We start from the raw sequence: 12771 nt of genomic DNA on the forward strand, positions 1-12771 counted from the left end.
TACTCAACATCATTAAGATGGAGGAATTGATTGTAAACTCCAGGAAGGAGAAGTTAAGGAACACACACCGAGCATCCGAAGAGTAAAGGTCGAGCGGTTTCAAGTTCCTGGGTGACAACACCTCTACTGAAGATCTATATTGAAGCAATTACCAAGAAGGCACAATAGCGGCTATGTTTCAGTAGCAGGTTGAGGAGCGTTGGTATGCCAACAACGCCCGCACATTTCTACGTGTACAACGGAGAGCATTGTAACTGGTTGCATCACCGTCTTTCACGACATTTGCCAGTGCTATTAAACCCGATTAATTCCTGATGAAGGGTCGACTCGTACTCTTTTCTATAGAGGCTGCCTGACCTGCTAAGTTCTTCCAGCGATTTGTGTGTGAGTGTTGCTGTCATATCTACAGTATTCTGATTTCTCATGCGGGGAGCCGCAATGTTCATGCGTATTAAGCAGCAAAACGTTGCGCATTGGCGAGTGGCTGAGCGTTAAGTACGTATTAGTTTGTTATTGGCTAGAACTGTGCTTGCTGGACATTGTGGCCAATCGGTGGTAAACGAAGGGCTCCTCGGCGGAGGACAACCAATCAAGGTTCTGGTGCTGCGACGATGAATCTTGGCTGTTGGAGCCTCGGCCGCGCAATGGATGCGATGGGTCTGGGGAAGCGGGGCGTCTCAGTAGCGGTGATGCTGTTCCTCGGCTCTTTCAGCGCCTTGCTGGTGATGCATCTCAAGGGTGCCTTGTGGCTGCTGCGATGCCGCCTTTTAGAGTCGGGCTTGGGCGGCGACTCCAGCACCGAGCTCAGCCTCACCTACAGCGCGGTTGAACTGAGCCAAATCGGCGAGCCCTGGGCCTTCAGGCAGAGAGTGGGGCCAGGTAAGAGCTCAGCGGTGGCGGAGAGGGAGGCTGACCCGCAGCATGGTTGGGGGAGTTGGTCAGCTGGCGTCTGTCGACCGGCGGTAGAAACGTAGGTTCCAGAATTGTTTACAGCTGTCCGCCCTGCCCATTTTGGGGAAACTCCGACTAACGGAGCCGACTTCCTATCCTCGGGCGGCTGACTGATGGTTTTCGCCCTCTACCTCGCTCTCTTGGCGCTCAGTAATGAACTTCCAGCAGTTTTGTGTTTTTTTTTAAAAGACCTGTAGCTTTCGCTATGTCACGGCAAGTGTACATTTACGCAGTCCTTTTTTTTTACAGCAGTGAAATGTTCCTAGGCACTCCACAGCAACAAATACTGACACCAAGCCAAAGACAGGTGATCGGAAACTTGTCTGAAAAGATGGTTCAATCTTTTTTTCTTTCACTTTTCCTCATTTTTTTTCCAGTTGTACAGTCATGAGGGGCTTCAGGGTGCAACTCTCAAACATAAATAACTGAGACAGCCGAAAATGGGTCTTTCAAGTTTGGAATTCCACCTCCTAAACTCGTGATCTCAGTGTATTGAACGTGTCATTTAGATACAGATCAGATCTTTTAAGTGTTTTATTTGCCACATGTACATGAAAACAATGAGATTGCGTCAGCGACCAACCAATTCGGGGATGTGCTGGGGGGCAGCCCGCAAGTGGCACTCTGCTTGCTGCCCCAATTTAACAACACCACAGCTTACTAACCTTTCAACGATGGCAGGAAACCCCCAGAATTGAACCCAAATCTTCCCGCTGGCGCTGGGTAGTTTTACGCTAACCACTACGTTACCGTACCGCTCTTACTGAGAAGTTCAAAGTAAATTTATTATCAGACTACGTACGTACGTACATACATAGTAAACCTACAGCACAATACTGTGCTGTGCCGAACATGTTCCTACTTAGAGATTGCCTAACGTTATCCAAGCTCCATGCACCCATCCAGGAGTCTCTCAAAAGACCCCATCGTATCCGCCTCCACTACCGTCGCCGGTAGCCCATTCCACGCGCACTCTGCTTAAAAATCTTACCCCTGACATGTCCTCTGTACCGACTTCCAAGCACCTTAAAACTGTGCCCTCTCGTGTTAGCCATTTCAGCCCTGGGAAAAGCCTCTGACTATCCTCTCATCATCTTATACACCTCTATCAGGTCACCTCTCATCCCCTGCCGCTCCAAGGAGAAAAGGCCAAGTTCACTCAACCTATTCTCATAAGGCATGCTCCCCAACCTAGGCAACATCCTTGTAAATCTCCTCTGCACTCTTTCTGTAGTTTCCACATCCTTCCTGTAGTGAGGTGACCAGAAGTGAGCACAAGTGAGGCCTGACCAGGGTCCTATAAGCTATAACATTACCCTTCAGCTCTTAAACTCAATCCTACGGTTGATGAAGGCCAATGCACCGTATGCTGCCTTAACCACAGAGCCAACCTACGTTGTAGCTTATGTGTCCTTTGGACTTGGACCTGAAGTTCCCTCTAATCCTCCACGCTACAAGAGGCTTACCATTAATACTATATTCTGCATTTGCCCTACCAAAATGAACCATCTCACACTCATCTGGTTTGAACTCCATCTGCCACTTCTCAGCCCAGTTTTACATTCTATTAATGTCCTGCTGTAACCTCTAACAGCCCTCCACGCTATCCAGAACACCCCCCAACCTTTGTGTCATTAGCGAATTTACAAACCCATCCTTCCACTTCATCATCCAGGTCCTTTATAAAAATCATGAAGTGTAAGGGTCCCAGAACAGATCCCTGAGGCATTCCAATGGTGACCAACCTTCATGCAGAATATGACCTGTCTACAACCATTTTTTTAATATTCTGTTGGCAAGCCAGTTCTGGATCCACAAAGCAATGTCCCCTTGGATTCCATGCCTCCTTACTTTCTCAATAAGCCTTGTATGGGGTACCTTATCAAATGCCTTGCTGAAATCTATATACACTACATCTACTGCTCTACCTTCATCAATATGTTTAGTCACATCCTCAAAAAATTCAATCAGGCTGTTAAGGCATGACCTGCCTTTGACAAAGCCATGCTGACTATTCCTAATCATATTATGCCTCTTTAAATGTTCATAAATCCTGCCTCTCAAAATCTTCTCCATCAACTTACTGACCAATAAAGTAAGACTCACTGGTCTATAATTTCCTGGGCTATCTCTACTCCCTTTCTTGAATAAGGGAACAACATGTGCGACCCTCCAACCCTCTGGAACCCCTCCTGTCCCCATTGCTAATGCAAAGAGCATCGCCAGAGGCTCAGCAATCCCTTCCTTCACCTCCCACAGTAGCCTGGGGTACATCTCATCCGGTCCCAGAGACTTATACAACTTGAAGCTTTCCAAAAGCTCCAGCACATCCTCTTAATGTCTATATGCTCAAGCTTCTCAATCCACTGTAAGTCATCCCTACAATCATCACAATCCTTTTCCGTAGTGAATACTAAAGCAAAGTATTCATTAAGTATCTCTGCTATTTCCTCCGGTTCCGTACACACTTCTCCACTATCACACTTGATTGGTCCTATTCTCTCACATCTTATCCTCTTGCTGTTCACATACTTGTAGAATGCCTTGGGGTTTTCCTTAATCCTGCTCGTCAAGGCCTTTTCATAGCCCCTTCTGGCTCTCCTAACTTCATTCTTAAACTCCTTCCTGCTAGCCTTATAATCTTCTAGATCTCTATTATTACCTAGTTTTTTGAACCTTTTATGAGCTTTTCTTGACTAGATTCTCAAAAGCCTTTGTACACCACGGTTCCTGTACCCTACCATCCTTTTCCTGTCTCATTGGAACGTACCTATGCAGAACTCTACGCAAATATCCCCTGAACATTTGCCACATTTCTGCCGTACATTTCCCTGAGAACATCTGTTTTGCAACTTATGCTTCCAAGTTCCTGCCTGATAGCTTCATATTTCCCCTTACTCCAATTAAACACTTTCCTAACTTGTCTGTTCCTATCCCTCTCCAATGCTATGTTAAAGGAGATAGAATTGTGATCACTATCTCCAAAATGTTCTCCCAGTGAGAGACCTGACACCTGACCAGATTTAGTTCCCAATACCAGATCAAGTACAGCCTTTCCTCTTGTAGACCTATCTGCATATTGTTTAAGGTAACCTTCCTGAACACACCTAACAAACTCCACCCCATCTAAACCCTTGCTCTAAGGAGATGCCGATCAATATTTGGGAGAACAACCCCGTTATTATTACACCTTTCCAGAATCTGTCGCCTTATCTGCTCCTCAATGTCCCTGTTACTATTGGGTGGTCTATATATTTGGAAAAAAAACACCTAGTAGAGTTATTGACCCCTTCCTAATTCTAACTTCCACCAGCAGAGACTCAGTAGATAATCCCTCTGTGACTTCCTCCTTTTCTGCAGCCATGACACTCTCTCTGATCAGCAATGCCACGCCCCCACCTCTTTAGCCTCCCTCCCTGTCCTTTCTGAAACATCTAAAGCCTGGCAGTCGAAGTAACCATTCCTGCCCCAGAGCCATCCAAATCTCTGTAATGGCCACAACATCATAGCTCCAAGTACTGATCCACACTCTAAGCTCGTCTGCTTTGTTCATGATGCTTCTTGGCTGCCAGAGGAACAGGACTGGCAGCTCAGGCTTCTGGGGTTCTGTTGTTTTAGACAAGATAGAGCAGGAGGGATTAAAGGGGAAGGGGCGGTGGTGTTAGGAAAGATGCCACGGTGCTGCTCAATCAGGGCAGACCAGAGAATTCTTCTAGTGAGGCTTTATGGGTGGCACTGAGGAATAATGAAGGTATGACCACGTTATGGGGCTTTATTATAGACCACCCAACAGCCCATGGTATTTAGAGGAACAAACTTGTTGAGATCGCAGACTTGCAAAAAACACAAGGTTACAATAGTAGATGATTTTAACTTTCCACGTATTAACTGGCCCTCCCATACTGTAGAATGACTAGAAGGGATGGAATTTGTCATGAGTTCAGGAAAGTTTCCTTAATCAGTACATACAAGTCCAAACAAGAGAGGGTGCAATTAGGGAAAGAGACAGGGCAGGCAACAGAAGTTTGTATAGGTAAGTGCTTTGCATCTAGTGATCATGATGCCATTAGTTTTAAGACAATTATGGAAAAGGATAGGTCTGGTCCTCGACCAGAGGTTCTAAATTAGAAAAAGGCTAACTGTGATGGTGTCAGAAAAGATTTGGCAAGCTGTTTTCTGGCAAAGGTGTACTTGGTAAGTGGAAGGCCTTCAAAAGTGAAATTTTGAGTGTACAAAGCTCTGTGTGCCTGTCAGAATAAAAGGCAAGGATAACAGGCTTAGGGTTTCTGAGAGGTTGTTTTGCATCTGTACTTATTCTGGAAACAGGCACACTATCCATAGAAGTGAGGCAAAGCAACAGTGAAGTCATGGACCCTATCCAGATTACAGAGGAGGAGGTGATTGCTGTCTTGGGGCAAATTAGGGTGGATAAATCCCTAGGGCCTGACAAGGTGTTCCCTTCAACCTTATGGGAGACAAGTGCAGAAGTTACAGGGGCCCTAGCAAAGATATTTAAGTCATCTTTAGCGACAGGTGAGTTTAGAGGATAGCTAATGTTATTCTGCTGTTTAAAAAAGGCTCTAAAAATAAACCAGGGAAAATATAGGCTGGTGAGCCTGACATCAGTAGTGGTAAAGTTACTGGAAGGTATTCTAAGAGACTGGATGTGTGAGTATTTGGATAGACAAGGACTGATTAGGGATGGCCAACATGGCTTTGTACATGGTAGATCGTGTCTAACCAGTCTTAAAGAATTCTTCAAGGAAGTTACCAAGAAATTGATGAAGTCAGGCAGTGAATGTTGTCCATATGACATTTGACAAGATGCCACATGGGAGGCTGGTCAAGAAGTTTGTCGCTTAGCCTTCAAGATGAGGCAATAAATTGGATTAGACAGTGGCTTTGCGGGAGAAGCCAAAGAGTGGTAGTAAATGGTTGCCTCTCTGACTGAAGGCCTGTGAGGAGTGGTGTGCCGCAGGGATCGTTGCTGGGTCCTTGATGCCTGTCATCTATATCAATGATCTCTGTGATAATGTGGTTGACTGGATCAGCAAATTTACAAATAACAAGATTGGGGGTGTAGTATACAGTGAGGAAGTCTATCAGTCTGCAGCGGGATCTGGACCAGCTAGAAAAATAGACTGGAAAATGGCAGATGGAATTTAATGCAGACAAGTGTGAGGTGGTGCACTTTGGGAGGGTCAACCAGTGTAGGTCTTAACATAGTGAGCACAGGTACATGGGCACAGATTGAGTACAGTTGAACAAATGGATCTGGAAATACAGGTCCATAATTCATTGCAAGTGTGATCACACGTGGATAGAGTCATAATGAGAGCTTTTGGCACACTGGCCTTCAGAGATCAATGTATTGAGTACGGGAGCTGGCATGTTATATTGAAGTTGTATAAGATATTGTTGAGGCCTAATTTGGAGTACTGTGTGCAGATTTGTTCACCTCACAGGAGAGATGTAAATAAAATAGCGTATAGAGAAAATTTACAAGGATATTGCTGAGACTGATGGACCTGAGTTATAAGGAAAGATTGAATAAAATAGAACTTTATTCCTTGGAACGTATAAGATTGAGGGGAGATTTGATAGAGGTATACAGAATTGAGGGGTATCAATGGGGTAAATGTAAGCAGGCTTTTAACACTGAAGCTGACTGAGACTGCAACAAAAGATCATGGGTTAAGGGTAAAAAAGTGAACTGCTCAAGGAAAATGAGGGAAAAGGTCTTCACTTGTTGGTGAGAGTGTAGACAAGCTGTGGTGGATGCGATTGATTTCAACATTTAAGCAAAGGTATATGGATGGGAGGGGTCCAGGGAGCTATGGTCCAGGTGGATGTGACTGGCAGTTTAAACGGTTTGGCATGGATGAAATGGGCTGAAAGGCCTGTTTCTGTGCTGCACTTTTCGATGACTCAAATTCAGTTGTTGAGAGCCCTCATTTTGATCTGTGAGTGCTTAAAAATTGAAAATAGTTCAGCCCAGCTTTGTTCAGGTTAAATGAATTTTGCAATACCGATGTTTTGGTTTCATCTATTTTATGATGCTTAGCAGACGCTGTTTCACCACATTCAATCAAAAGGGGTTCCCTATTGTGTTCATTTGCCTTGTCAGATGTCTGTGGATAGGTCCTAACAATTTCCAAAGTTAAAAGTAAAGTTTATTATATGGGGGGGGGGAACAGAACTGCATACAACCCTGAGATTCTTTCTCCTTGGGGCATACTCAGCAAATCTATAGCATAGTAACTATAATAAGATTCAATGAAAGATTAACCAGAGTGCAGAAAACAACAAACTGTGCAAATGCAAATATAAATACATAGCAATAACTAGTAAGAAGATGGAATAACAAAATAAGATTTAGAATGAAAATTAAATGCTTTAACCTGCTTAAGATGTGATTTTGTCAGTTTTGGTTATGTTTATTCTGTAGTTAAACATCACACAGCATAAATCCTTTGATCATTCAGAATATGTTTCAAAGTTTTGATTTTTTAACAGCTTTAGCCTATTCTTGTGGTTTATGCAAACCAGATATCTGACAAATTGAAGTCATAGTCTGGAATGTCTTTAAACTGGTTTAGTCCCTGTAACTTCAATTGGTTTTGATTTCAGATATCCAGTTGGAGGCTAAAGCTGCTCTGCACCAAGCTCTGGAGATGAAGCGTCTGGGGAAAAGAGAAAAGGCACACAAATTGTTTGTGCATGCCTTAAATATGGACCCACACTATGTAGATGCATTGAATGAACTGGGAGTCTTCATGGAAGAGAATAAGGATGTTATTCAAGCTGACCATTTGTACACAAAAGCATTAACCATTTCTCCATGCAACGAGAAGGCACTGGTCAATCGTGACAGAACGTTACCTCTGGTAGAAGAAATTGACCAGAAGCAGTTTAGTATTATTGACCACAAGGTTAAAAAGTTGATGGCTATACCCAAAGGGAATGCAGCATTGCACCGTGTGATGGAGGAAAGTTATTACCATCATATTTATCATACTGTGGCTATTGAGGGCAATACACTGACCCTTTCTGAGATCAGGCACATCATTGAAACAAGGTATGCCGTACCTGGGAAGAGCCTGTTGGAGCAGAATGAAGTTATTGGGGTTGATGCAGCCATGAAGTATCTCAATAAATCCCTGCTATCAAGAATTGGATCTGTTAATATAGATGACATTTTACAGATTCACAGAAGGGTTTTGGGTCACGTTGATCCTGTAGAGGCTGGAAGATTTCGAACCAATCAGGTCTTCGTAGGCCATCACATTCCTCCCCATCCCAGAGATGTCAGGAAACAAATGCAAGAGCTTGTCCAGTGGTTGAATTCTGAAGAAGCCATGAGTCTGCATCCTGTGGAGTTCGCTGCCCTTGCCCATTATAAACTTGTTTATATCCATCCCTTTGTAGATGGGAATGGAAGGACGGCTCGATTACTGATGAATCTTATTTTAATGCAGGCAGGTTATCCGCCTGTCACAATCCGCAAGGAGCAGCGGGTTGAGTATTATACTTCATTAGATTTGGCCAATGAGGGAGACGTTCGGCCATTTATCCGCTTTATTGGGAAGTGCACAGAGATGACGCTTGACTTACTGCTGATTGCAACAGCTGATCATTCTGTCGATAAAGGTTTACCTGAAGCAAATCCAAACCACTCCGATTATACACAAACCATCTTAGTTAAAAACTAATGGTTTAATGGCTACGATTATGTGAAATTTGCCAAGTCTTCTGTCTAGCTTTCACTAGGTGTCATGTGGGAGGGAAAAGCAAAATCCCACTTTACATCGTTAGGATTAGTGATGTTGGAATACACTTTCTTTTTAAGAATAGTGGACCGAATTTCCAAACCAAACCCATTCCTGAATGGTACAGAAAAGGAAAATAACTCTTTTATAATGTACCTGTGTTACTTTTAAACAAACGAGTCTTGTAATAACTTCAACAGCTAAATATTAGGCCCACAATTTGGATGCAGTGGGACAAGAAAACAACTGATTCCCAAATTTCCAGATCAGTTAAGGAAATTGGAATGTGGATTCCAGCACCTGCAGCTGGTCGGCAGGTTTGTTCACTGGGGGGAGAAGCAGAACAGCTCCTGACTTTTAACCTCTCCCAAGTCAGGAGGGAGGTGATTACTATCTGCATATTGAGAACATACTTTCAAGTTTAATGTCCAGGGACCACGTAGCATTTTTTTTTTTAGTACCTATGAGGGAGCAAAAAATCATTTTCCATGCAATGTCATACTAATAATAGTGCACCATTTAATAAGACTGGTGTGAATGTTCTGATCCTCAAATTTGTTTAATATTAATTACAGGCTGTTCTGCACAGCTCTAAAAAGGAAACCTAACTTTAAGTTTTATACAGCTGGTGAGATTAGTGGCGTTGGTTTCAGCCAATTGTCAGAGAGCAAAGATCTGCATGAAAAATAACCTAAGTTCATTAGAGGTTCAGCTAAAATAGAAACTGCATTTTCTCATCAGATTTAACTCCCAAGCTCTCACTTGAGTAATCCTTTTCAGAGGAATCAGCGTGGAACAAACCCTGGACTGTAGCTCAATTGTTCTTTGAAATGACTGAAATATTTATGTGACTGGAACTTGCACTTTGTATAAATTAATTATTTAAACAGGCCATTAAAATAGTATATTTATAATATATAAAATAAATTATACTCTTTATATCCTTTGGTATTATAATTGTCATTTGTACAGAAGAAACACTTATGAAAGAGTGATTTTCTGGTGTGTAAGCCTACGTTTAAGCAGACACGAAAACTTTTGGAAATAACATGCTCTATTGGGCACTTGTAATCAACAGCTGCCTGTTTACCAGTCATTGCTGGGTGCCAAAAACTATTAAATTTATGCTGCGGATCCAGCTGGGGCTACCCCGTTGAGTAGCTCTAAACAGTAGAAGTCCTTTTCTAGTGCAAAGCAAATCCAGTAGAATAGGCACCTTAGGCCAGAGTGTGTTAAATCCAAGACAAACCGACATGATCACACAAGTTTAACAGCCAACCACTGCTTCCTCAGTTATTTCCCAAGATTAAAATGCCTATCACAATTGGGAGTACAGTGGATTAAAATCTCAGTTGAGACAGCATCAAAACACCTCAGTACTTGGACTATAGTCCATACTATAAGGTAGGAAAAGTGGTTTCTAATTTGGTACTCAGTAAAAGCTGTATGAGTGGTAATGACTGGTTTAGTGATACTAGCTGAAGGATGACCAGTCCTTGGCAGTTTCCTTAGTTCTACTAGAAAGAATATCGTTCATTCTTCTGTGCCCGTGGGCCATTTGAGCTTCCTTCCAACAAAGTTGAAAGCTAATGTTGATGCGTCAGAAAATGTACAACTTCACCAGTTCACAAACTACTTTTCCTCTATTTGTATCTTATTCTTGATGGATCACACAAAGATAAATTGAACCAGTGAGCTTGCTCTTCTGGCCAATGTTACATGATGCAATTATAGAAAACATTTAATCAGGAACAAAAAAAAAACTCACAGCCAGTATTAAAAAAAGATGAGGTCAAAATAACATAAAATGGTCCCCAAAATCTTCCTACATAGTATTGTGCAGTTTTAGACAAGAATGCAAATTTACTAAGTTGCACTTACAAAACAATATTATAAATGAACATACAAGCTAACTCTATAAATAGAATAGAGCTACTGCTTAAAAATCGAGGCAAAGATCTGTACGAGCTTCCATCAAATATATTTAACACTTGTCAAACTTTCTTTAAAAAATTAGATTTACAGTTCACTGCTCAGAATTTCTCTCCATGCTTAAGGATGTGAAATGGTTTCTGAAAAGGAAGTTCACAATCTCAGCATTTAATCACCAAATGCTGCTTATCACAGTTATTTCTTCAACAACATCTTTGCAAAGTCTGCGTTTGTCATCTTTTTTGTCTCTGCTGCCAGAGATGAATCCCCCTTTGAGTTACCATCCTGACTGCTCACCGTCCCATTCTCAGTATTCGTTCCTGATGCAGGCAAGCGCTGTAAAGCACGAGGCACAAGTGAAAGCTGTGTCCGGCCTTTGCCCCTACTTGGAAAATTGAAAGAAATTTCATGTAAATCAACAAATCCAATTACCATTCTTTTACAAATAAAGGATTATTTATCATAATCCATCAACAATTTCAAATCAAAGTCAAGATTTACAGATGTTCCACCCACAAAGGACATTTGAATGGAGCTATTCCACTTATTGCTCTATGCTCTTTTCTTTTTCAGATACTCAAATGTCAATCTTACTTTTCCATCTTCCCCCACATATACTATTACTTCAAACTACCTACGCTCCCCAACCTCACATAGCGAGAGCTTAACTGAGACCTAGCAGATCAAATGCCGTTTTGAGTTCAGTCTTCATCATGCCCTTTTCGCCAATAGCCCTGCTGAGAGCCCATAAACATCAACTCATTCAAGTTCCCAGATACTTCCCCTCATTATTTCAATGAAAATTGATTTGATCCTTAGCTTCAACTTGGTGGTCATGGTATCAGTCAGCTTGGATATCCTCGAACTTCCCCCTTGCACTGAATGTGTCCCTCGCCAAACCGGCTTCTTCCCAGGGATCATGATCATTAAGTTCTCCACTGAAGAATAAGGTTTCCTTACCTGCCTCTAAATCAGGGGTTCCCAGCCTGGGGTCCACAGCATAAAACTGGTGGGGAACCCCTGCTCCAAACCATTCCAAGCTACAGCAAACTGCAGCTTCCCCATGATCTCTTCTCACCAATTAAATATAATTTATAAACAATACCTATCTACACAGTAGACTCATTTGGAAGGTTAGAACCCACAGAATCTGGAGAGAATGAGTTTGGTGGGTTCAAAATTGGCTCCAAAGTAGAGAAAAAAAAAGGGTGGTGGTTAAGGTTGTTTCTCTGATTGGAGGCAGGTGACTAGTGGAGTCAGTGTTTGGACACTCATTCACATGAATGACGACTTACATATGACAGGAAATTAGGAGATAACGGTGACAGTGAGGAAGGTTATCACTGGTTTGGGCAAAGGGATCTTGATCTGTTGGGGAAGTTGGTGAAGGAATGCCAAACAAACTTCAATACAGATTAAGTGCGAGGTGACACAATATCAATGGTAAGGCACTGCAGAGGTTCTTGACCCGGGATCCACAGACCACTCACTTAAGAGTAGGGGTCCATGGCATAAAATATGTTGGGAGCCTCTGTACTAGGGAATGCAATGGAAAAGGGGGAGCCAGGAGTACAAGTGATCATAGAAAGTGGTGTAATGGTGTCACAGATAAACGGTGGTGAAAAGGGCATCTGGCACATTGGCTTTCACCAGTCAGAGCACTGAGTGTAGGAGCTGAAACATTATGCTGTAGTTGGTGAGGTTACACTTGGATAACTGTACAGTTTTGGTTATCCTTTTTCAAGAAAGTAGTAGTTAACATGGAAAGAGTGCAAAAAAGATTTGAGAATATTGCCAGTACCACAGGGCCTCAATTATAGGGAGAGGTTGGCCACAATAGGTCTTTATTCCCTGGAATGTATAGGAGAATGAGGGGGGACCTTAAAGGTTTATAAAATCATGAGGTGGATGATAGCAGTCCAAAAGCTAAGGAGCATAGACATTGGGTGAGAGGGGAAAGATTTAAAGGGGACTTGAGGGGCAACTTTTACCACACAGAGGATGGGGAGTATATAGAATGAGCTGCTAGAGGAAGTGGTTGAGGCAGGTACAATAGGATCATTTAAGGAACACTTGGATATTTTATTTAGACATATAGTGGGAACTAGCAATGCTGCCC

The 12771-nt window shown here is 42.5% G+C and overlaps 2 protein-coding genes across 3 annotated transcripts in view; one reads left to right on the forward strand and one right to left on the reverse strand.

The window, feature by feature from the left end:
• The first annotated feature begins 563 nt into the window (after nucleotides 1-563).
• On the forward strand, nucleotides 564-9633 carry ficd (FIC domain protein adenylyltransferase). The gene is made up of 2 exons (XM_072247991.1): nucleotides 564-879; nucleotides 7582-9633. The coding sequence occupies exons 1-2, from the start codon at nucleotides 612-614 to the stop codon at nucleotides 8661-8663; spliced, it is 1350 nt and encodes a 449-aa protein (XP_072104092.1). The 5' UTR covers nucleotides 564-611; the 3' UTR covers nucleotides 8664-9633.
• An 810-nt stretch (nucleotides 9634-10443) lies between these two features.
• Nucleotides 10444-12771, reverse strand: part of sart3 (spliceosome associated factor 3, U4/U6 recycling protein) — a 41868-nt gene continuing 39540 nt past the window's right edge. For both annotated transcript variants that reach the window (XM_072247989.1, XM_072247990.1), the window contains exon 19: nucleotides 10444-11037. In XM_072247989.1, coding sequence (XP_072104090.1) covers nucleotides 10848-11037 — 190 coding nt within the window. In that variant the 3' untranslated portion in view covers nucleotides 10444-10847. The remainder of the gene's footprint in view (nucleotides 11038-12771) is intronic.

This window comes from Mobula birostris, chromosome 31 (genome assembly GCF_030028105.1).
Source record: "Mobula birostris isolate sMobBir1 chromosome 31, sMobBir1.hap1, whole genome shotgun sequence".
Taxonomy (NCBI): Eukaryota; Metazoa; Chordata; class Chondrichthyes; order Myliobatiformes; family Myliobatidae; genus Mobula; species Mobula birostris.